General features: G+C 38.5%; 2 protein-coding genes across 22 annotated transcripts in view; one reads left to right on the top strand and one right to left on the bottom strand.

Moving 5' to 3' along the window:
• Nucleotides 1–65: 65 nt before the first annotated feature.
• On the bottom strand, nt 66–8,838 carry ears2 (glutamyl-tRNA synthetase 2, mitochondrial). Its single transcript, XM_032563802.1, has 10 exons — nt 8,499–8,838; nt 7,550–7,705; nt 6,705–6,894; nt 6,453–6,603; nt 6,012–6,333; nt 5,478–5,586; nt 5,155–5,308; nt 3,821–3,951; nt 3,613–3,748; nt 66–709 (listed from the first exon to the last, which is right to left on the bottom strand). Exons 1-10 carry the CDS (start codon nt 8,683–8,685, stop codon nt 614–616), a joined length of 1,632 nt encoding a protein of 543 aa, XP_032419693.1. The 5' UTR covers nt 8,686–8,838; the 3' UTR covers nt 66–613.
• Nucleotides 8,839–10,992: 2,154 nt separating this feature from the next.
• Nucleotides 10,993–23,757, top strand: part of mslnb (mesothelin b) — an 89,466-nt gene continuing 76,701 nt past the window's right edge. For 20 of the 21 annotated variants that reach the window (XM_032562333.1, XM_032562338.1, XM_032562339.1 and 17 more), the window contains exons 1-12: nt 10,994–11,091; nt 13,993–14,090; nt 16,900–16,918; nt 17,078–17,111; nt 18,734–18,856; nt 19,075–19,274; nt 19,368–19,471; nt 20,512–20,624; nt 20,774–20,968; nt 21,850–21,924; nt 22,028–22,260; nt 23,603–23,684. In XM_032562333.1, the coding sequence (XP_032418224.1) occupies nt 14,039–14,090; nt 16,900–16,918; nt 17,078–17,111; nt 18,734–18,856; nt 19,075–19,274; nt 19,368–19,471; nt 20,512–20,624; nt 20,774–20,968; nt 21,850–21,924; nt 22,028–22,260; nt 23,603–23,684 (1,230 nt within the window). In that variant the 5' untranslated portion in view covers nt 10,994–11,091; nt 13,993–14,038. Of the gene's footprint in view, nt 11,092–13,992; nt 14,091–16,899; nt 16,919–17,077; nt 17,112–18,733; nt 18,857–19,074; nt 19,275–19,367; nt 19,472–20,511; nt 20,625–20,773; nt 20,969–21,849; nt 21,925–22,027; nt 22,261–23,602; nt 23,685–23,757 lie in introns of all 21 variants that reach the window. The other variant, XM_032562342.1, reaches the window with a different exon arrangement.

The raw sequence follows: 23,757 nt of genomic DNA, 5'->3' as shown, positions 1-23,757 counted from the left end.
TTTTTAGAGCACACAGAGTCAGAGTGGAAAACGTGACACAAATTGACGCCCGAGAGAATTTCCACAGAATGAATCCAACTGAAGCATTTTCTTTATTATTTTACTCTTTTTCAAAGTTTTTCACAGTGCCAGTGAACCTTTTCTTTATCTGTAATTCACAACTTCCTGTTCCTCTGTGGTAATAAATATGATGCAACATCTAAAAAAAGACGAGAGACTGTTGCATTATGTAGCCTTCAAAAGCCAGAAAACAGTCACAATAAAACCGCTTGTCATTATTCTTGTTAATATTGTCAAATTAAAACAAATTATTCCATCCATTTCGAATCAGTGGAGCATACACACGTTATTTTTCTGAAGTAAAACATTTACATAAAAAAACACCAAGGTACTTCCCATGCAGGTGTGCATAGTCTTTTTCTAGAAAAAAAAAAAAAATATATATATATATATATATATAAATAAGACACCTGACAAAAACAAATATTTATAATGTTTAGTCGGCTGAGTCTCTTTCAAGTTTGACGGAATAATCAAGTTTGATGCAAGTTTTGTATTTCTCAACATACAGAACAGTTAGCCAGCTGAGTAAGACGTTATCTGTGAACCATCTTTAACAGGAATCTGGAGGCAGCAGAAGCTTCTGGAATCGATGTCTGATCTCTGCGGGGCCCAGAGATACCATCATCTCAGCAACACTGGGTCCTTGCTGCAACGCAGAGGGCAACAAATGGAGGCAAGTTAGGTTTCCTCAGAATACCAGACTGATTGTGAAACTGAATCAGAAGCAACTTCCTCATTCAGTAACCCTCCTGAAAATGTGCCGCTTTACAGAGTCGCCACAGAGTTTACGAAGCACTTTGCCGTCTTTATAAAGCAAGACATGACAATTCTGCTTAGTCATGAAATAGATGGAAATGAAAGAAGTTACATAATGTATGGGTTTTTTTTTTAGTTTTTATGTGTCAGCTCATGAAAGTGCTGAAAAAGTTTGAAATATGCAATTTTAGAAGAATAATAGCAGAAATGAAAGCCCTGGTCTGTAAAAAGTCTAAATGACATCCGAAGTCTCACAGGGTCAGGGTTATTTTCAAACTTAAATGCAAGGTTCACAAAGAGAAAAAATATTGTTTAAATTTGTAACAATCTCATTTTAGAGAGATTTTATATGCAAATCCATATTTTTTTTATTTCATTTGAAATTTGTTCTTGTTTCAGAAACATGCAGAAGCCAGAAAAAAAAAGATTGCTTTGTAAAATACAGACTTCTGAAGTCAGATTAAAATATCGCTCTTGTTGCGGTGGTTTTAAATATGGCTGTGTGATAAAACTTCCTGCTGCCAGCGAGAACTGAGATGAAGCAAAGCCCTGATAGTGTCAAAGATATACCCAATAACATTCCAAAAATCACGCCATAAGAGCTGTGCTTTTCAGGAAATATATTTTCCAAAACAAAAGCACAAGCTTCAGACCTGACACAGTTTTATTCTAGTCTACCAGACTCATTGTCAGACCCTCACTACTTATTGCTTACATAAATTGGAGTAAACGTAAAACGTAAAAGTAAACGTATTGGAGTAAAGCGTTTTGCACAGCTGAATGGTTGCTATGTAGGCCTGTCGCGATAAGCGATAAACGATAAATCGATTAATCGTACAATAAATTAAAACTATCGACGTCATTTTAATTATCGGCATTATCGTCTCTTCCGGCCTTTTTCTCTTTCTGTTAATGACACTGAATGAAAAAAGGCTCAACTCCGGTGCTCTCCACTGACTCCTCCCTTCCGCATTTCCTTAGTGTAAAGCCCAGCGCACACTACACGATCTTAGAGCTGCCAGCCGATTGTCGGCCCATTTTCAAAACCTGACAAACCACACGTTAGCCGACAGAAATCCTAGGTATAACGGTTCGATCGGATTCGTTCCTGCCGTGTGGTGTCCAACAATGGGCACAAAATAATGGCTACAAGTCCAGTGAACTAATTTTAAAACCAGGCATTAATCAATGCTTTACTACAATCTACCTGCAATGCATGTGGCTAGTGTCAGCGTAAAGTCCTGACTGAATGAAAATCATTATAACCTATTTACGTCACGTTAACGAAGAACAGCTGAAAAGTTACCGGGTTTATCAACTGCAGTAGCAATTTCGCTCCAACTCCTCCCCTGGTCATTTCTATATTCTTTGCATGTTGAATAAACATTAATGTTATTTCCACATATCATCTCCAATGTCCGCTGTTGCGCCGTGTCAGCTGTTTGGGATTCCCCGACATAATTTCCCCTCAGAAAGTGCGGAGGAGAATCCGCGCTTTTTGATTGGCTGCCTGTCACATTCAACAGGCTGCGTTAAAGCGCCCAGTCAGGGAAAAAACCCTGATTTAGATCGGAGGACGATCTACCGTAACACACCACACAAACTTAGAAAGACCAACGATCTAAGATTGTTGTAAAGGGAAAAATAGGAGCAAAAAATCATGTAGTGTGAACTATTGCATCAGGTAGTCGATGTGCCCATCTTCTCTATTTAAATCTAATTATTACTGAAGGGCAACATAATATACAGACTTCATAATCTGCACTCTTTTGGTTGAATGCAGTATTTATTTCCACTTTTACTTTATGTTGTTTAGGTTTTTTTTTCAAGTGCGTTTTTTGTTAATGGAGACTGAGAATCCATTTTATTTTCGTTTTTGGTTGTTTTGTTTATCAGTTCCTGTGTTTAGTGTTCTTTTGAAAATAAAGTGTATCTATCTTTGGCAAGAAATCGCATGGATTATTATGTCATTTCCATTACATCAGTGTAAAAAGGTCTTCAAACAATATTATCGTTTATCGCAATAATTTTTGAGACAATTAATCGCTCAGCAAAATTTGCTATCGTGACAGGCCTATTGCTATGGGAGATTGAAGGATTTCTCAAACATGCATAAAAGAATCTAAGGACGACTCCAGGTATGTCTCTGAGTGTTCTGGATATCTGTCCACTCAGCAGACTTCCCCATGACTGTGTGGTCTACTGACCCAGACTGAGAGACCGCTGAAAGGCTGACGAAAAATTTGCAGGTGTTTTGTGTTCATCAGTTGATTAGTGTGCGACACCACCAGTTTCCAAGAATGACATTCTTCAAAGTATTCTAATTTTCTGAGCCATAATCATTAAATTACAAGAAGCAAAGGCTTGAAATATATGCGTGTTGATTCTAGATAAAATGTACGAGCTTCACTTTCTGAGATGACGGGGAAGAAATAGTGCACTTTTATGCAATATTAAATTGTTTTTTTAAATGTACCACTATAGCCAACAGGCAAACAAACTTTCAAAAATTATCTTTTCTTTTTTCTTAAAGATAAAAAAAAAAATCTTTATATTCTTTGTATTCTGAAGAATGAATGCAGAGTATTTTAGCTCATCGGTTAGATTTTAGACTTTACTCATAAGGCTGACAAATGACTCATTGGCAGAAAGTGTGAGACCTATGCATCATTAGAGTGAGCAGCTCTCTGTGGTGTGGGTCTTATTAGCCTCAGTTTGAATCAGCCAACATCTGTTAAACATAACATAACATAACACACGCATTTTAGAGCTCAAAGCAACGTAGACTGGTACCTGCAGGCCGCTGAGAACCAGGCGCAGCATTTTCATCACCTCTCTGTACTTGGTAGCTTTGGTCTGCTTAGGCAAACTCTTTAGATCTTTGGTTAGTTGGTCCACTGACAGCTCCTCTCCCTGCTCTTCTATTAACCTACACACACACACAAATATTCATAAACTTGATAAAACACTGCTGATATGCCGTAAAGACCTGCTTTCAAACCTCAGAACTAACGACGCAATATGAGAAGCCTCCTTGGTCAGTGCTGCCACCTGCTGGATGGACAGGGAAGGGCGCACCCACAGATAGGAATAGGTTGGGCTCACAAGCTCCTTCATGGAAGTTATGTGACCCTGTTGAAGAGAAAGCAATACATTACTACTGAAGATATTACTTTAGACATGCAATGTCTTGAAAAACACTTTAAATCGGAAAATAAACTATATGAAACTTCATGTTGATCTATCTCATAAAGTCACACTAAGGTTATTTTCCCACTTGATACTCTGGTAGCCTAGGTTTGATTGGGGGTCAAAATTGCAACATTTGCTGCACTTTCAGCTGGTGCAATTTGCTTTCACACTGCACTGTGTCAAACAATCCAAACTTATTGAAAGACCTGCTCCCCTCCACGCCTGTGGTGGCACTGCACCAAGAACCACCGAAGGAAATGACACAAAAATCTCATAGGAAGGCCAACGCAGCTTCCTTCTTCACAAAACGTAAACAGAAATGGACTACAGTCAGATTTTAGCAGTTGCAGGATCTCCCTTTCATACTTTCTAAAAGACCACTAGCTACTTCTCCTGCTAGTGCATTAATTTTGGCTCTATTGACCCAGAATGCCCTGCACTGTAGTCCACTTCCTGCTTTTGGACGGCCTTCGGTCCACTTGCGTCCACACGTGCATTTGAACTGCGCCTCAGTTCACTTCAACTGAACCGCGGTCCAGGTTTTTAGGTGGATCAAAGTTCACTTTTTTGGTCTGAAGCAGAGTTTACAATTGCGCATTCACATCTCATCAATCAATCAAACCGCACTTTCAGGATAAACAAACTAGAATTTGATTTAAGCGGACTAAACAGGGCTGGTGTGAATGCACCCCAATGGACAATAAAATTTGGGATTGTACAAAAGAAAATTTAGAAAGTTAAGGGATGTGAATATTTTCACAAGCCACTGTCAAAGTCAAATAAGCTGGTGACTTTAGTTACTGTGATGAAGACAGATAGTGTTGAAACATTAGCCTTTACAAATTTTGCACAATAAAACTGAAAACTAAACTGAACTTTTGCAAGTTCAACGTCGTTCACTGAGGTAGCTGACACACAAAAATCCTGCACAACAGAGGGTTTCGGAAGATGCAAAAAGCTTTCAGTTTCTCAAAACATACTGCTTTTTTAATAAAAAAACAATACAAAAATTAACAGACAACATATATGTGAACATAAAGGATTAGCTTATACTACAATGGAAACAGATAAAATAGCGTACTGAATTGCACCAGGCCATGGTGTACCGCTCAGTAGAAATAAAGCAAATGTAGCTGAGATTACCTTACGGAGATGTAGCACACGTCTAATATAATCTCCTTCAAGCACTTCTTTATCCTGGATCTCTGCAGCGTAAACCTGCTGGATTTGCTGCTGTAGATCTTTTATAAGCACACAACACTTCTGCTCATCTTCAATTTGCTGCTGCAGATGAATTCTGTCCAAAGTCCCAAAGAGAAACGGAGAGCAATCAATTTATGATTCTTCAGAAAAACAATAACTTCCGGTTGAGTAATTTCCAGAATAAGTTCCATTTTAAAAACAGTCTTTGTAATATGGTTGGATGGATTTAATACAGATTCGTATGAAGTTGATTTCTCCCCCACCTGTTGAACTCTGGCAGCTTCTCCAGGTCTAACAAAGCAGAGTGAGTTGTGATCTTTGAAGGATTAAACTCAGAAATCAGTTCCTCTAACCTCCGTCCCATTCGATTGGCTGTATATATGGATAAACAAATAATTATTATTACTTAAATTAAGTTAATATTGACAGCACTCATCTTAAGCTTATTGCTACTGGGGTGATCCTGATCAGATATTGATATCAAAAACCGATCCGATATCAGCCAAAAAACAAGTATCGGATTATATCGGCCTGCATCTAAAATCTCAGCTCCAGCATTTAATCCACCCTAGCATTTCTACCCATCAACACTTATATCCCGCACGCAGACTAATTAGTTAATAATAAATAGGTCAGTTTTTCTCTTACCTATTGTTCTCTCAATAATATCACTTGATCATGTCTTTTCAATATCGTTATAGGGCAGTACTCAAAGCTGCGATATCGATATCGTATCAGAAGTGAAAAATTTGTATCGGGACACCCCTAACTGTTACATGCTGACCTTCGTCACTTACAGGTAAATCCAGATCCACAGTTGGTTGTGATATCCAGCAGAGCCTCAGGGAGAACCCCATCCCTATAGAAGTTTTCAATGAATATGTCCCCCTGCCTCTTGGACAGCTTGCTGCCGTCACTATTCATCAGAAGCGGCAGATGTCCGAAGGTGGGCGGTGTCCATCCCAGTGCGCGGTACATGAGGAGATGCTTGGAGGTCGAGATGAGCCACTCGGATCCTCGCAGAACGTGGCTGATCTTCATGTAATGATCGTCTACGATGTTGGCCAGGTGGTAGGTGGGGAAGCCATCTGCTTTAATCACAACTGGATCGCCCTCCACCTGAGGATAAGAACAAACAGGTTGAAGAAATGTACTTTGGTGTTCCCCCAGGTCCAGAGTAACGGCGTGCTGCCGTTCCCAACCCACACCTTTCATGGTGAATTCCCCTCCAGACCGACCTGGGCCACCTCGTGGCGGTTCCACCCGAAGATCAGGTCCTGGAAAGGCTCGACGCCGGCTTCCAGTCGAAACCTGACCACATGCGGAGCTCCCTGAGCCAGCTTCTCCTGGACCTGGTCCGCTCGCAGGTGACGGCATCTGTTGTCGTAGCTGTAGAAACAGGTGAACACTCAGTTCTGTGCAAAAATCCTGCAGACGTCTTTGATCCATTTTGGTTGTTCAGGAACAAATTTTCGAGACCGTTTAGGTACCGTGGTGTCTGGCCGGCCCTTAGAGCCTCTTTTTTCAGCAGCTCCAGCCTCTGGGGGCTGCAGAAGCAGTAGTAGCCATGACCACTCTCTACAAGCTTCCTGGCAGTCTGATTGTAGAGGTCTAATCTTTGGGACTGCAGGTATGGACCCCGGGGCCCTCCCCGACGAGGACTCTCATCTGGTGGAATACCTGCAGGTGGAGGTAGACACTAGAGACTAGACTATCCTTTATATAGTGATAAAATAAGGGTTTAAAATTGTAAAACAAACAGAAATAGATTCCAAAGTTAATGTTTTTAACTGTCTTTACCATATTGTACTGGTAATTAGAGTGGATAGCTTTGCTACAACAGTAATCTAAGGGTGTTTTCACACCTGATCCTCTGGTAGACTCGGTTTAATTGGGGACCAAAATTCAGGGTTTCCCCCTAATGTATTAGAAGTCTGGTGGGCCACTAGGCTACACTTACTTCCCCACCAGGCTAAGTGTTGTTTATTTTAAAAAGGGGTTTTATACACCAGTAACAGTGACACTAAAGCTGGATCAAGCTAGGTTTATAGTTGACACACTGAACTGGGTGCGAGAAGGTGTGAACCAATTGTGCTGCACATGCTTGTGTTGACCTAATAAGCTATTATTTCCAAATTATGATGCTTGCTCGTCAACCTCTACATTTTTGTAACTTTTAGCATTTTTTCAACACAAAAATCACAGCGTGCCGCTGGTAGACTGCCCTAGCGGCCCTACCACTGAGCTTAGGTTTTCATTTGTTATATTTTCAGCTGCTTCGCTTCGTTCGCGTCCACTGTGTCAAACAATCCAGATTCTTTGAAAAACCTCTTACCAGCCCACTCCAACATGTCCTCTATGGACTCTGCTGCTCCTGGAACCAGCCTGCTCTGATCCGTGTCCTCCAGTCGCAGGATGAACTCGCCTCCATATTTCTTAGCAAAAATATAATTGTAGAGAGCGGTTCTGAGACCTCCAAGGTGCAAAAAGCCTGTAAACCACAGCAATCAAGAACCAGACCTAAATACGTAGATCTATAAGCAGGTGGTTATACATTAAAAAATATAGTTTTTAAATCAGACAAAAAGAGATTTCCATAAAAGAAATATCTCATTTTCCAAGCAGACTGGAAGTCTAAATTCCCACATGGTCATAAAACATACAATGCACCATGCTTTTATTAAAATAGTCTACAAACCTATTAAATGATTACATTTTCCTAAGTAAATATCCATCTAGCTAAGAACTTCAGAAGTACTTAACTAATTATTTCTTGATTAAAGACAATAACTTAACTGACGTTATTGCCTTTAGTTACAAATTAATTTTGAAGATTTAGACAAAAAGAAATTGTCTAATGTGCTACTTATTGTAGAAATACATATTAACACATATAAACCCACTAATCCGCACACACGTAAATATAGTCCATCTGCAGGAAGAATTCACAGCGCTTCACTTTTAGCACATTTTGTGATGTTACAGTTGTATTCCAAAATGGATTAGATTTGTCCCCTCTCCAGGCCAAAACAACAACAAAAAACTACACACATAACACCACATAATGTCAACAAATTAATTTTAGAATAAGGGTGTAAACTTGCATGTGGGAAAAGTGAAGCATACTTCAACTCTTGGCACAATCTGAAACTCCCAAGTTTTACACTGAACATTATAAGCATGTTGTTTAATACGTGTATGCTTTACGACACACAAAGAGGATGATTAAGTAAGTGCTATTACCTCCCAACATAGAATAACTCCACGTTAACTGAGGACCTTACCTGTGGGGCTGGGGGCGAACCGGACCCTCACCTCGCCCTGAACAGTGGAGCACCATCGGTACACAGCGGCTGAGTTTACCTGGGGCTCAGCCCGTCTGTGTCTGACTGCTGTAACAGACTGAAACCCTCTTTGAAGAACAGGACTCCGCAGAAAACACCGTCTGCAGGTCTTCAACCACACCAACATGGCGGCAACACGGTTTAATTACTAACTAACAACCAAAAAACACACATTGCGAGAGAGAACATGATCACATTTTAGCAGAAGCTCCCATTTGGCTTCTACTTTCTGTCAATGTTTGGGTCAAACGTGACTTCTTCTTCGTGTGCGTAATACGACTGGAGAAACCACTAATGTTCCTAACACTGCCATCTAGCGAGCGGGCAGCTCTCTGTATGGCCAAGTTCGTATTTTTCAGCTTCTCCCTTTAGAGGGCGCCAGAAGGCAAGACACCACGTTGCATTCGTTTCTCTGTTGAGAGATATGGAGAAAAAGATTCATCTATGCGTTGCGTTCCTGCCATACTCTGAGTGGCATGTTCATTTTAAAAGCCCATAAAAGTGTTCTTAGAAACTGCTTTGTTTTATATTATACTACATTACATTACATTATATTTATTTTTTAAATCTTTTACTGTGTTTTATTATTTCAGGACTTCTTTCATTGAGTATCTGTGCCTTCTACTCCAGTACATCTCTATGTGTTATATGTTGCATTCATGTCACACATTGCGTTTTTTGTTTTGTTTATTACTTTGAAAGTACATATTCAAGTTAATTGGCTCAAAAGATGACTCCATGTGGTGACACTGGGGTTCAAAGCATGCGTTGTTTGCAGCACTGTTCAGTAAAACAGTAGGTAGCTGTTGTACACTCCTGGTTGAGGAACTGAACGGTGCTCTTTAAGACGTTCAACACTTGGGATATCATCACATAACCCATGGCTGCCTCACAATTCCCTACAATGTTTTCTTCTAGCCTGTGTGATGTGTGTTTCTTGGTTTAACACTGAAAATCGTGTATCGTTTTCCTTTCACTTCACAGCTATGCACCACTTTGCGTTGGTCTGCCTCACGAAATCAACGTTAAATGACATGTGACGAGAAAGAAACTAATGTCTGTCCCCTGTTTTTAGAATATTTTCCCCTTTTAATTCTGACATTTTACCTACAAGGGACAATATAAAGAAAGAAAAAAATCTTTAGGCTTATAGTTTTCCAATGCTTAGAACTCTAGTATGTCATAAATTATGAGTTTATGGATGCACCGAAATGCAGACTGGAGCTGGGAGCATGCTAACTGCTTTAATGAAAAAAAAAATGACCCAAACAATGTACAAAAAACAACAGGAACCACAAGGAGCCAATGCAGAACAAAAACCATGAACCCAGTAGTAATAAAAAAAAAACAAGATTAGACACGGAGGAACAAGCAAGGAGGTACTGAGAATGAGTTTTATATTTACTGGGGAGATTGATTACTGAACAAGAAACAGACAGCTGAAATGGGTTGCAGGTGTGAGGGGAGAGAGCAGAAGGGAAGCTAGGGCCAAGGGAGAGTACACAGGGGCCTAGGAAATAAATCTAACCCTACAGAATAGCCAGACCAAAGAAGCATGCTTGAACTAGAGTAGCAAAGAATAACTAGACACAAGACATAAACACAACTACGAACACCAAGAAGGACTGAACAAAAAGTAAAACAGAAACCAGACTGATCAAATGATAGAACATGAGGAAGACAGAATAGTCAAACCTCAAAAAAACCTCAAAACAACCCAGAACATAACGCAGTGAGCCACTATTGACCATGTCAGGAACCGTGAGTCAAAAGTCTACTGTAATACAGACCTCAACGTATTAAGTCGTGAGAGAAGAAAACCTGTTAAACTTGATTTGGGTATGCTCGCAATGTGGTGTGCATGGGTGTGGGTTTGTATATGTGAATAAATTTAGTTCCCTCAAATGTTGGGGTTAAACACATTTCCTTGCAGCCCTAACAGAGCATGCCTGCATTTTTCCGTGATATATTTACCTTTCGATGAAAGAACAACACAGACTTGTTTGAAAAAAGAAAGGCACATAGCTCGATAAAGGCATTATCCATCACGGTCACCTGTGATCAACGTCAGACCAGTTCACCCTTATTTTGGTGTTTCTTGGAACTGCAGTGGGGGTGGTGACAGATTACTGTTCAGCATTCAGAATAAATCCACGTGAAATTTGTTCATCTTTGAGTTTACACATGGAATTAAGTTTTAGTTTTACTTTAAACAAAGCTCAAGTAAATAAAACAGTATAAAATTCTGCTGAAGAAAACATGAAACATGAATCTCCTCTCTTTTTTTTTTGCTCACTTTCTCAGTAGCACTGATTTGCTGAAACGCCAGCTGTGACTGCATCGTCACTCTACCTTGAATCCTAGTTTGGCTCTTCCCCCTTGAGCCACGGCCGAGGCAGCCACCTTCCTCACCTGTGACATCGTCACAAGGCAACACACCCTGCGCAATTAACACAGCAGTCTCAGGTATCAGGAGGGAGAGAGAGAGAGAGAGACGCTCCACAGCACCCGGAGGACTCCACATACAAACAAGGTAAAAGATTTCACTCTGATTTCAGGGACTTCTTGTTATACTTTATTTCTCTGCCAGACATTTTCTTAAAGGAGAGATCAATGAATTGTAAACCTTTAGGGTCCACAACATGCAGTTGAGCGTCTTTTAAATGTGATCCATCTTTCCAAAAAAGAAACAAGAGAAATGCTGATTCATGCGTGGTTCACACCATCCGGACCGGTTATGAAGTGAAAGATTAAAAGCTCATGAAGAGGGGGAAAAAAAGGGAATTACAAAAGCAGCGACAATCTGATCCTTCATTGCTTGCTTCTCGTATATAAATGCAAATAACGCCGTGAATTAACCGGCTCTGTTAGCGCCTTTCAACATCAATGGCAGTTTTTCCAAAAGTTCTATTTATATACATGTCTATTTGTAATGGGAACTTTGTAAGGATAATTACATCAGTATTATTTATTGCTGTATGACTCATTAGTTGTCAATCCGAACTCTCATGTTGTTCTTTTTAACATCATAATTCATTTTATTTCTTTTCTACACATTTGAAAGTTTCTCATAACTTTTAATTAATATGTTTGTCTTTACAGAGAATTTAGTTTTTTGTAAAAAAAAAAAAAAAAAAAAAAAAAAAAATCTATATTATTGTTTAAAGTAGCAGATTTTTTTTCACCTTTCAAACTTGACCTTTGAACTTGGGGGAATTTCTCTTTTAAATAACCCGAGTGATGTTTGCCCTTTCTCTTCTGCATTTACAAATGTTTCACGGAGCGATCCTGAGCAAACACCCAGATTTAAACCTGCCTGTCATTTATCCTCACGGGCTCAACACAAGACGAGCCTTTTCGTTTTCAGAACTGCTACATTAATTGTCTATTAGACAATTAGAGAAAGCAGGGTTATTACAGTGTAATCGCTTTGACAATTAGAGAAAATTAGAGAAAGTCACAAAAACCAAACAAACCCACACGTAAAGAAAATTAGCCTTAAAGTTCAAGATTTGTGGTATCGCCACCCAGTGATTCCTCTTCAGAGAGACTGAGACATGTTTGTGCGACTGCACTCACAAACTATTTTAATTGGTGTCATTATGTAAGCCTATTAATGGACGCTGGTAAACTGTGAACATAATCTCCCATTTATGTCAGATTGATGTTAATTGTAAATTAAATACACAATCAGTGTAGTGTTAGTGAGTGGTTCAAACTGATACCTATTTAAAGGGGCTTAAAAAAAAGAAAATATTCGACATTAGCACAATTAATAAATTATTGATCACATGTTAGCATAATTGTTATCTACCACCTCATTCTTTTTCATATCTCTTGATGTAGACATTGTGATGTTTAAAGCTAAGTTCTGTGCCCTCGGAAAGGGTTGAAACATGGAGAAAGATCTGAAAGGGCGATCTTTGGAAGTCCTAAAAGAGATCTGAGCAATAATTTTGACTTTTTGTTTGGTATATTTTGCTGCAGTTTTTTAAACGGTTCTAATTCATCAACATCATGTATTTTCTGGGGGTAAAAACAAATTACGAGGGAAGAAATTTACTCCAGGAAAAAAAGACCATGGTGTGGAAGTACTACTCATTTTTGATGTGGTTTTGCATAAGGAAGATATTTCTAAGTGGATTATTTTTTTTAAGCTTGTCTTTTGAGTTGAAAATAGTCGACAGCTTATACCTTAAATTTTACTGTAGTAGAGTAAAAACTCTGCAAAAGAGGCAGTAAATTCTTCTATCAAAGTAATAATTTTGGGGTTTGTGTCTACAAGTTATAACCTAAACACCTGGTAGTAATTAAAACCTCAGCTTTCTTTCTTTCCTTTCTCCAAAGTGAAGAAAACACAGAGACCGGTGTTAGCAAAACTGAAGTGTAATTGCTTTGACAGAAACATCAGAGTTTGTTTTACTGCTGAAAATCAAGGCTTATTTATGGCTGTTGGGCGCTTCCGTCCCAGATTTAATGACTGAACAAGATGTTGGATGAAAACAAAAACCCTTCTTATGCAGCCTTATTTTGTTCCAGCTGTTTTAAACTCCTTAAGAGTTGTTTAAATGTAGATATGGTGAAACTTAGGCCAGTAGCTATTTTTTATTTATCATTTATTTGCGGCCGTACGTTGAGGATATGCACAAAGTTAAAAACAAATAATACGAACAACAAAAATGTTTCAGTTCCATGTAAAAAAAAAAAAGAAGGTATGTTTGGGGTTATTAGTCAATATTTAATATATAGAACAGTCCAAAAACATATTAAACACAATTTTGGTGGAAAACCTTGTTGTTCAAGCTCAAGACTTTAGTGCCCACGGGATAATCATTCCATAAAACCAGAAAATTAAATAATAATTCAAATTTTATTCTGTGTTCGCCCCACACCTCCACTGCTTGCCTTCAAAATAACTCAGATAGTTTTGATCTTTTTCTGACAGACAGAGAACCAAGAGAGACAATAAACGCGAAACATTTTTACAAAGATTTACTAGATGTCCCAACACCCATTGTCAGAGAGCTGAACGGTGTAAAGTTTCAGCATTCTTTCCACAGATCTATTATTGTCTCTGAATGTGTTTGTTGTGGCGCTAAAGGCCTCTTTATGCCACATTGACTGTAAAATATCTGATTGCCACTCCCCAGCTCCTGCTCAAAAGAAAAACGCAGGTATTAAGGTGAAAGGACAACGACAATGGATGGACAAAGCCTTCAGGACGGCTGTCATTTATCAGGCTTTGAAATAGCTTGATAAAATGACTTTGAGGTGTTCCACCTCTGTCACTGTGCTGTGATGTGTTGAGTTTAGTAAAAAAAGTAAATAGTGCATGTTTTAATAGCCAAAGGCCGGTTTCTAACCCTGTAAAATCAACAATTGCTTTTCAGAGAATAGTGACTCATTGTCATCTTGTCTCTTGTTCTCTCTCTAGTGATTTTCAACACAAAGCTCTCTGATCCCATGATACTGGTCACATTATGAAATCACGCTACCTATTCCTGCTGGTTTACCTCGTTGGAGCCACCACTGGTAAGAGCAGGTTGTTTGTCTTCAAGCAAAACACAGTCAATCAAACTTTACAGACATAAAAATAAAAAAATCTGCCATGATTTGTTCTTCACATTCTATTTAAAACTCAAAACAAACAAATGACTCATTCTAACACAGTATGTTGTTTTTGTAAAAATAAATTCCCCCATTAGTAAAAGATACAGTGTTGCGCAAATATTTCGATCCAAGATGGTTCCGATGAAATGGCTCGTCAGTCTTTGCTAAGGTCGTAACTCCAGTTCCTGAAACCACACAAGACACAAATCTTGTAGAAGCGCTCGCGGGGTCAGTACCAACTCGCTGGGTAAAAAGGGTAAAAAGCTCATTTGGTCCCATTTCTTAAGACCGTGGGAGGGTTGCATGTTTTATTTGAGTTCGGCTGCTTCTTGGTTCACCCGTCCTTTAGCTGTTGTCTCTGACCAACAACTAGAGGATTTTGTTGAATCTGCTAAAAAAAAAGGGGGAAATCAAAACTAGATGAAAGGGAGTGAATGAAGGTTAAATAAAGAAGTGTCAGGCTTAAAAAAACCTAACCCACAGTAAACCGTATCTGAAAGTCATACCTTTAAGAAGTGTCAGGCAAAGACCTGTGGCAGAACATTAGAGAAATGAAATGAAATAGAAATTTTAAAAAGTTTTTTCTCAAAAATCAAACTTTTGATTACGTTTCACCTTGTTCTGCGTGTCTTTCTGCTCTGAGTACAGTGTCCTGAAATATGTGGCCGTAACAGGAAGTGAGTCCATGTGTTTGTACACAGAACATATCTGATGTAGAGATGACACTGTTTTTTTATGTTGTTTTTTTTTTTTTAAATCTGCTCCTAAAATGTTTTTCTTGGCTCTACAATCTTTTTTTCTTCTGCGCCTATCCGCAGGTCATTTGGTCGTCTCCTTGATGTCAATCTGCTGTCTCAGATTGAAGTGTGCCTTCTCCAGACGGATTTAGATCAGGGTTCACAGAAGCAGGTTCAGAATAGTCCAAAGTTTTGCTCTTAGTCTTTCTTGGCTTTTTCTACCGGTGTGTTTTGGGTCATTGTCCTGTTGGAAGACCCATGACCTGCGACTAAGACCAAGCTTTAGGCAGCACATTTCTCTCCACAATTCCTTGATAGTCTTGAGATTTCAAAGGTCCCATTGTGCTGCTTTTGAGCTTTGAGGCTCAAAAGCAGCCTCAAAGCTAGCCTGGCCATTGCCTTCCTGCGCTAGTCCGCTCGATTCAAATATCACTTACAGCACAGTATGGGCTTTCTCCTGTTTACAAGGATTCCCTCTGGTACAATTTCAACTGGACCCATCAGTGAACAGAAGGTGAAGTTGTGAACGATGACGTTGATGTTCTGAGCTCTTTTAGAATTGTAGTCTGCCTGTGCTTGTAGCAACGGCAGTGGAGGAAGTGAACAAAGCTGTTCAGTTTGTGTTGACCACGCTGTCAAATACTGAATTAACATTGACAGTTTGGCTCAGCACGTCTCTCTTGACAGCACAGTCAAATTCTGGTAAGCTTCTTGCTGTTGAATCTGGGCATTACAAACGTCACGGGCGAACGTTATCGATTGGGTAAGTTTTAAAACTTCAGCAGAGTCCACCATGCCTTCAGGAAGCAATCGTTTTTCTGTAGCAAAGAGTCCAGAAACTTTGGATGAAGCAAATCGCGCAGAGTAAGGGCCTGGTCTGACCAGGCTACCACCAAAGTAGGGACAGTCTTCTTCTCTTGGTATGCTTCATTTTTGCATTTCTGACCGTCAAGCCGGTGACGGTTGCCAAAATGTTCCAGTTTTGTCTCATCCGTGCAAAGGATAATCTCTCAGAAGCTTTGTAGCTCGTCATCATCCATTTCCAGTCGTGCTTTCTCTTACGACTTTCTTCGAAAGTGGTGTCTTCCTTTATTGTCTCTCTTGAAGTCCACATTGGCTCAAACAATCAATGGATGGCGTTCACCTTTAAAATCAATTTGACTGTAGCCAACAACACCATCAGCAGGCCTATGGACTTTAAACTTCTGGATAATATGTACAACTGTAGTCAAAGGAGCATGAAGCTGCTTGGAGACGCTCTTATAGCCTTTACCTTCAATGTGATTGTCTATCAGTTTCTTTCTAATCTCTTGGGAGAACTCTCTCCTTTGCTTGAGTGTGGTACACACCATGTCACCAAACAGCACAGTGATTACTTATCACCCTTTGGATACACAGACTGACTAATTAGAAGCTTTAAGACACCTGCTGTGCTAATTAGAGGACACACCTTAGTTTCACATGTCCCTTGGGTCAAATTATCTTCTGTTTCTTTTTTAGAGGAATCATCATTTTTGCCCAGGTCTTCTTCTTTAGTTCAGCTGTACCACTTTAGAAAAGCAATGTCTTATTTTCATTGGCCAATCTCCAGTAAATTATTTTTATTGTCGCTTGTCAGTTTCAAGTTACTTCAGTGGCCCTTGTGTGTTTTCTGGTCATTAAAAAGGGCGTGCCAACAACTTTGTCCACCAGCGTACATTTTTAATAGCGTGGCGTCGTTTCTCACTGGATGATCACAACATAGCTGATTCATATCAATAACATTATAATACATAAGTTTGAGTTTTCATACCAATGGTTTTCACTTTGCCTTTCGTTGGGCAAAATCATGTGTCTGTGAGAGATTTGTCAGAATAACCTAGCAACACAATTAACCAAAAATCCTTTATTATAAGAAGTTTTATTTTTATTAAATAGTTCTTTGACAAAATCGAATCTGTGAACATTATCTTGCGTATAAAATCTAACCAAAAAACTCTATTTCATTCTATCAGGAAATTCAAGGGCACAAGGGTAAGTCTAATTTCTTATCTTGAAAGCACATAAAAAATCTCTAGCTAGAGGAGCATTAAATGTTCTTTTAGATTTGCAACTATATCAGTCTGTTCTAAGTGGGATGAGCTGTGACATATTTCAACTCTAAATGTTCTTATCCATCTATTTAACTTGCAGGACTACAACATGTGGGCCAGAAAGCTGCGGTCAGGTGAGTCAGAAACCAATGAGTTCTTCACTTGTGTGGTTTTTCAGAATAAAAAGTGAAATCTGTTTTTATGGCAGCCACCAAATCTCTTCATCTTTAGTATGGGTGTTTAATTAGTTATTTCAGGAGATATATGTCTTTTAGTGTTTACTAATAATTAAATGTTATTTAGGTATCTAATCAAAACTTAAAGTTACTTCAGTTCAGTTCAATGTTCCATCATTGTTCTCTCAGGATTTATGAGTCAGAGCTGTTTGTTTTCTTGCAGCTCATAAATATTTGTGAACCTAAAGCTTATTTTATCCCCAATTTCTTCTGGAGAATAAAAGTTTAAGATCGGACAAAGATAACCTAAGGTACACAAAAAGCTGTCTTCCAATGATGATTTCACTTAAGAGAAAAAGAAATCCGGCCAACCTTGCTCCACAAAAAAAGACCCCTTCGTCTTGGTAACTAACGAGTTAACCGTCATCGTCCACATTAAAAATAAAGCTGAACTTGCACCTGTCCTACCACATATAGTAAGCTATTTAAATTTAAATAGCTTACATTTAAAAATAAACTCATCATACTCCACACAAATTCAAGAGGAGATGGAAAAACAATGTCATCTCTTTATATCAGACTGGAAAGGGTTACAAAACCATTTCTAAAACAGCCTTTTCCAATTATTTACGTTATTTAAACCAGTTGAAACCAGTTTGATCACCTGAAACATTTAACTGTGACGAGAGCAAAGCCAGAAGAAATGGGCAAAAGATTTTTTACCGCACTGTAATTAATGATAAGGTGAGGAAGATGCATAAAGTGCACTCAAACTCTAATAAAAATAAATATATGTGTGTCTGTGTTTGGTAAGGAGTCCATTTTTGAAGTTCAAACTCATGTGAGGATGTCGTAAGCAGTTGCCAAACTGCCCCAATCACATACCAACAAGATTTTTTCAAAGTGACAGGATCGTCACTCGTTGAACTTGATAAACCTTTTTTTTTAAAACCAGGATTACTGGCTTAGTAGTGAACTCTGACAAGGTGAACTCTGAGTTTCCAGTGTTCACTTCCTCTTTGTTGCATGAGCAAGACAAACCTGTTCTGGAAAAAACTTGTGGATGATTTGACAAATCAAGAACACAAACATAATCTCCTAGAATAACAGTTCTGCTGGGAACATCTGTAAATCGACTGCTGGAGAATCTCCTGGCTCCCCTAAGACTGTACACCCAAAAAAAACAAGAATCACGGTGAACGCTACTTGAACATGATTAAGAGGAAAATGCATTTATTCTACTACTTATATTTAATATTTTACATGTTTTTCCTGACATTTATGGTTCTTGTGGTTCTCATATATTCTGAGAAATATTTAAGAAATATCACAAATCGAATCAATCATTTTGATTCGTAAATGGTTTTATAACCATTTAAATTTTAATTTGTAGAGGTTTTTTAAAAAAAAAAAAACATTGACTCATTTTCACATACTTTTTCTGATATCAATTGCAAATAGCATGGGTGATTTGTTGTTGTAATGTGAAAAAAAAGTCAAAATTCAATAGATTTTGCAGGGAACGGCATAAAGCTGTTAAATGTTGTAACCAAAATGTCCTTTCTGTTAAATATCCCAAGGAGGCGGACGCGACCTCCCGCTTCCTGCAGTGTGTCGGCTTGCCGTCCACAGACACAGGAAAAGACCACATGCAGAGGCTGAAAGTGATGCTTGAGGCCACAATGGACGTGTACACCTTCATGGTATGACTTCTACCGGCACGCAACGCCAAAAAATGCTGCACGCATTCCAGACTGACCAGACCAGTTGTTACTGTTATTGTTTCTGCTTTTTTTTTGACAAGTTCACGACACTTGTGCTTTCAGACTGTGACAAACTTCTAGGAAAAAGACTTACGGCCTCTTTCTTGGAACCTTTTCAGAAGCCTGTAAACTTTAATCCATTTTAACTGTTGTTACAGAAATCCAGCATGACCGGCGTGCCGGTCCTGAGCCTGGAAGGAGCTTTGAATTTCAACCCCGGAGCAGATCCTCTCCAGAATGAAGCCCTGGTTCAGATGTGGCTTGAGGTCAAAATCAAACCTCTGCTGGGTTCCATCACCAAACACTTCCTGTCCTGCCTCAGCACAAAGAACTTCAGCTGCTCCACTTATCAGACTGTGTACGTCTTTATTTTTTTAATTCTCAACTTTATTCTTAGTTTTGATAGTAGCTGTTTGGAAATGTCTTTTGATATTTCTGTCTTGCCTTTCAGAGTGGGAGAACTCAGCCAATATTTTTCAGAGATGAATCCAGTCAGACAAAAGTGGATCTACACGTTCTTCATGTACCCCTTCCTGTCTGGAGAAAGAGTTACAGGTACATAAAAGCAACATAAGAAAGAAATGTATATAAAAAGAGAAAAAGGCAAAAAGTGGTCAAAATGACCAATTAAAGTCAAAGTAATGTTTAAAGTTACCAGAAAAACATAGGACGCTGCATTAGCAGAACAAACAAAACGCCCAACACAAACAATGAAAAGAAAATATTTTTGCGTTATGACTCAACCAGCTTTACACTTGTAGAGAGTATTGTCTTTTACTAGCTAAAGTTCAGTTCTGTTTGCTGTTTCTTGGTCTTCATCATGTTGTTTGATCCCTGATGTTTTCCAGCTAACCTCTGAAGCCTTCGCAGAGCAGCTGCTTTATCCTGAGATTAGATTCAACACAGATGGAATCCAGATTAGGTTACGCAGGACGGCATATTGGGACCATTGTAGACGGAAGGAAAAGAGATTCGGCTACTGCCAAAAAACTCAAATTTTGGAATTAAGTTCAGAAAGTTTTGAGAAAAAATATTGGAAGTTTCTGAGTTTCAAAAAATCCCAAATTTATGAGAAAATAACTCTAATATCTTGAGATTAATGTCAGAAATATTCTACAAAAGACTTGGTGAATTATTGAGTTTCAAGAGCCAAATATTTTCTAAATGTTTCCTAAATTATTTCTCACAATCTCATACATGTTTAGGTGTTTGGCAAAAATGTATTCCTTTTTTTTATCTGCAGTGTCCCTAATATGCCTTTGTAATTACATCTTAAGCTAATCAATGGTACTGTTTCTTTTATAATTTTTTTTTCTTTTTAAGGGCTGCATGGAGTTGAATAGAAATTCATGGCACACTAGATTGTTTATTTACAAAAAAGAAACCTATCTCCCTCTTCACAGTTATGTACTGCTTTTTGTTGCCAAGTTATTCAAAATGTACTTATACATTTCAAAAATCAAAAAATAAATCGGGGTCCAAGGGATCCAAGATGCCATAAATGTCATTTTTCTGTCCTTATTCTGTCCTGATCCTGACAAACCGTACATCTGCTCCTATTTCTTGATGCATATTTATATGTACTTCATTTGTAGGTTGTGTAAACGGCAATGAAAGCAGCGAAGAATGGCTGATGAAGAATTTTGGCGCCTTCAGAGCGATGGCTCGAATGAAGGACTTCACCAGCCTCAACATGGTCTTCAGTGGGGTGAGTCAGACTCACTTCCTATAAACGACTCGAATGGCCATCTCACTTCACATAACATTTACCGTTATCATATATGAGTTTGAGGACTCGTGCGATATGAGTTTTTGTTTTTTGTCCGATCACACCGCTCTGTCTGTTTCTGGCCACAGCTGGAGGTTCTCCACCTGCTCTCTCCTGCACAAAAGGCCGAGCTGCTCTTAAAGCCTGAGGTGGCTGGTTTGGACAACGGCACCTTGACCCTGGTCTTCAACAGTCTGCTGCCCGGTCAGCAAACGACTCCCAGCCCTGGAAACTCGTCTGTGGTGCCAGTTGGTTATTCATCTCCACACAGCACTCTCAAAGAGGTAAATGCACCTCGTTGTATTTAATTGAAGTTCTGCTTCACAGGAATAATGTAGCCGGATTTGGCCCGCAGGCCTTGACTTTGACACGTGTGTTCTAGAGGAGCTATGTTTCTGTTTATGTTTCATTTGCAGATGGAGCAGAAAGCCCGGGAAAACAGGGGCAAATTGTTTCTGTGAATAATGAAACATGTTTGTTTTCCCTAAAATACATCATCATAAAAGCTCTTCCTGCAACATATCACACGCAAACGGTGTCAAGATCAAACAGGCTGTTAGACGTACAGCTTCCACACTCAAAGGCACGCAAATGCCAAAAAATACCTTGTAATAAATTTATCTTTTATTCCTGTCACTCTTAAATATCTCCAACTTTTAATTTGGGTTTTTATTGTGTAAATCACAATGTTTCTAAAAAAAAAAAAAAAGATCTATGTACATTGACACATGTAATTATTGCACCCTCAGCTTTTTTTTCTTTTTAAGATGATCTGAGTGTCATAGAACTTTTAAATATTCAGTTAATGGCTTTTTGTTTCCTTGTGGTATAAACATTAATTATCATATGTTAGATTCAACCATTTTAAACTCTTGTTAGTTTGATTGGCATCTGTTCAAAATGGAGAGGTTTTTTTTTCTTGTTTTTTTTTTTCGTACAGTCTGTCAGTTTGAAGCAGTATCGGTTTCTGATATGGGGGATGTGGGCAGCTGCCCAGGGCGGCATCTCATCTAGGGCAGCATGAGCTCCTGGAGCTGCAATAGTACACACAATTTTGAAAATACCTGACTATTGTTTCAATTTAAAACAAAAGAGAGCGTTGTCTAAAGAAACAAGAAACTTCCTACAGAACTTTAATTCCCAATATTTGTTTTTAACATTACAGATCGCAAATGGATTCATGACGGCTTTCAGACCGATTGGAAGTTTTGCTCATGAATTTGTTTCTTTTACACGTCAGGTAAATAAACTCACACAAACATCCTGAGACGTTTAAGCTAACCATTTCATTGTGACAACAGGAAGTTAAATCCCCCTCCCCTGGCCTTGTGTGTGTCTTACAGAGAAATGTTTCAGAAATAAAAAGCACCACTTTGACTCAGTTCCTGCTCAACTGGACTCTTGCTGAGCTGGCAGACGTGTATGAGCCGCCCATGGTCCCAGACATCCCCGAGTTTGACGTGACCAACGTGGATGACTGGTACCAGCAGGTGGTGCTGCCGCTGCTGCGCAGGTTCCTGCCGAACGACGAAAACTTGATGCACCAAAACATCACGCTGGCTTTTCAGGAGCTGTAGTAAGTCAGACTAAGTTTAAACTAATTACTGACTAAGTTTAAACTAATTACTCGCTTATTTGACTTTATGTTCACATGCTTCCCTCTCAAACAGCTCTTTGACAAATATTTTTCTCTTTTAGTCTGTTGGTCCATTTAGCTTTCATCAAAATTGATTTGGTTTGTGTTTTGGATTTGATCTTTTAATTGACAATAATGTAGTCCAGACATGGATAATAAGTAAAAAGAAATCAACAACAACCATAAATGTCTGCTACAGTCATATTATTTTAACCAAAAGTAACTTTCACTTGAGTATAATTTCTGGGTAACCATTCAGTTATGTCACTTAATGAAGTACAAACATGTTTAAGCCATAAATGTATGGGGAAACTTTTTGTTTATCAACAGTCTTCATTGTTTTAATTATATTTTATCTGCTCAGGTGAATATTCATACAGTAAACAATAGATATTGTCACCAGAAGTACTTTCCACTGGGTTTAACATGTATTCAATATTAACTGTAAGTAGATGATATATACCTACTTGGTAGGTAAACATGTATTTATAACTACTTGCACTACCTGGGTTCAAACATTTTATGTGGTGAAAAATTGAGATTTGAAACTCAAGTTTCCTCTATTTGAATGTGTTATTTATTTTTACTCATTTTTAAAATGATTTTTCTGAAAATCAGAATGTGTACATACATTATCATTTCCTTTTTGCCTCCTGGGAATCTACAGCTATCACCTGGTCTCAGATCTTTTGTCAAAATGTGAATTGCATAGAAGCCTGGTATCATTGCTACTTTTGTGATTTTTTTTTTGTGTGTGTGTGTGAACACATTTACTGTGAATTTCATCTAATCAGCCTCAACTACTGTGACTGAAGGGTGTAATTATGAAAGCCTGCAAATAAAATTAAATGAAATCAAACAAACAATACTAAGTAAATAAATAACATTTCAAAAATGTAAATTATATATTAATCACAAACTAAATGGAATGTATTTATTTTATGACATAAATAATGCTAGAGATAGTGAAATATTTGTTTAGTCTTTTTCTGTGGTGTTTTAATCAGATTTTCCAAATATGCCTTTCAAAAGTGATGTAAGAAGCGTACATTTTATTTATTTATTTTTTTTTAAAACTTCAACTTAAGAAAGCAAAAAGAATTGACCGTATAACTTTAAATGGAAAAACCTTCTGCCATTTTGTTTGAGTGTGTAATTGAGACCCTCTAAGTGGCCTAGTGCAGCTTTAATTGCTCATCCACAATCTGGCCATTTTAAAGATGAAAAATTGTAATTTCATTGGTCATCTTTGTCTGAAGCTGTGTATTCTGTTTTCATGCAGTTTTCTGGAACATGGTGGGGAAAATGAATACGATGAACTTCAGGATGTCTGCAGCGTCACTCTTGATAAGAGCCCTTGTGGGGTGAGGTTCTGACTTGTATTTTAATTTACTCTATATTTTAGCTCGATAAAAGAATCCTGCTTTACCTTCCGTC

The sequence above is a fragment of the Xiphophorus hellerii genome, chromosome 5 (genome assembly GCF_003331165.1).
Source record: "Xiphophorus hellerii strain 12219 chromosome 5, Xiphophorus_hellerii-4.1, whole genome shotgun sequence".
Classification (NCBI taxonomy): Eukaryota; Metazoa; Chordata; class Actinopteri; order Cyprinodontiformes; family Poeciliidae; genus Xiphophorus; species Xiphophorus hellerii.
Note: the sequence above shows the minus strand (reverse complement) of the source record. Positions and strands in the feature narration are given on the sequence as shown.

Excerpts from the sequence above, each read along its gene's own strand:
- ears2 (XM_032563802.1), bottom strand. The coding sequence starts at position 8,685 with ATGTTGGTGTGGTTGAAGACCTGCAGACGGTGTTTTCTGCGGAGTCCT. Across the intron at positions 5,587-6,011 it reads CTGTGGATCTGGATTTACCT|CCAATCGAATGGGACGGAGG; the intron begins GTAAGTGACGAA and ends CCATATATACAG. Across the intron at positions 710-3,612 it reads TGGTTCTCAGCGGCCTGCAG|CAAGGACCCAGTGTTGCTGA; the intron begins GTACCAGTCTAC and ends TCTGCGTTGCAG.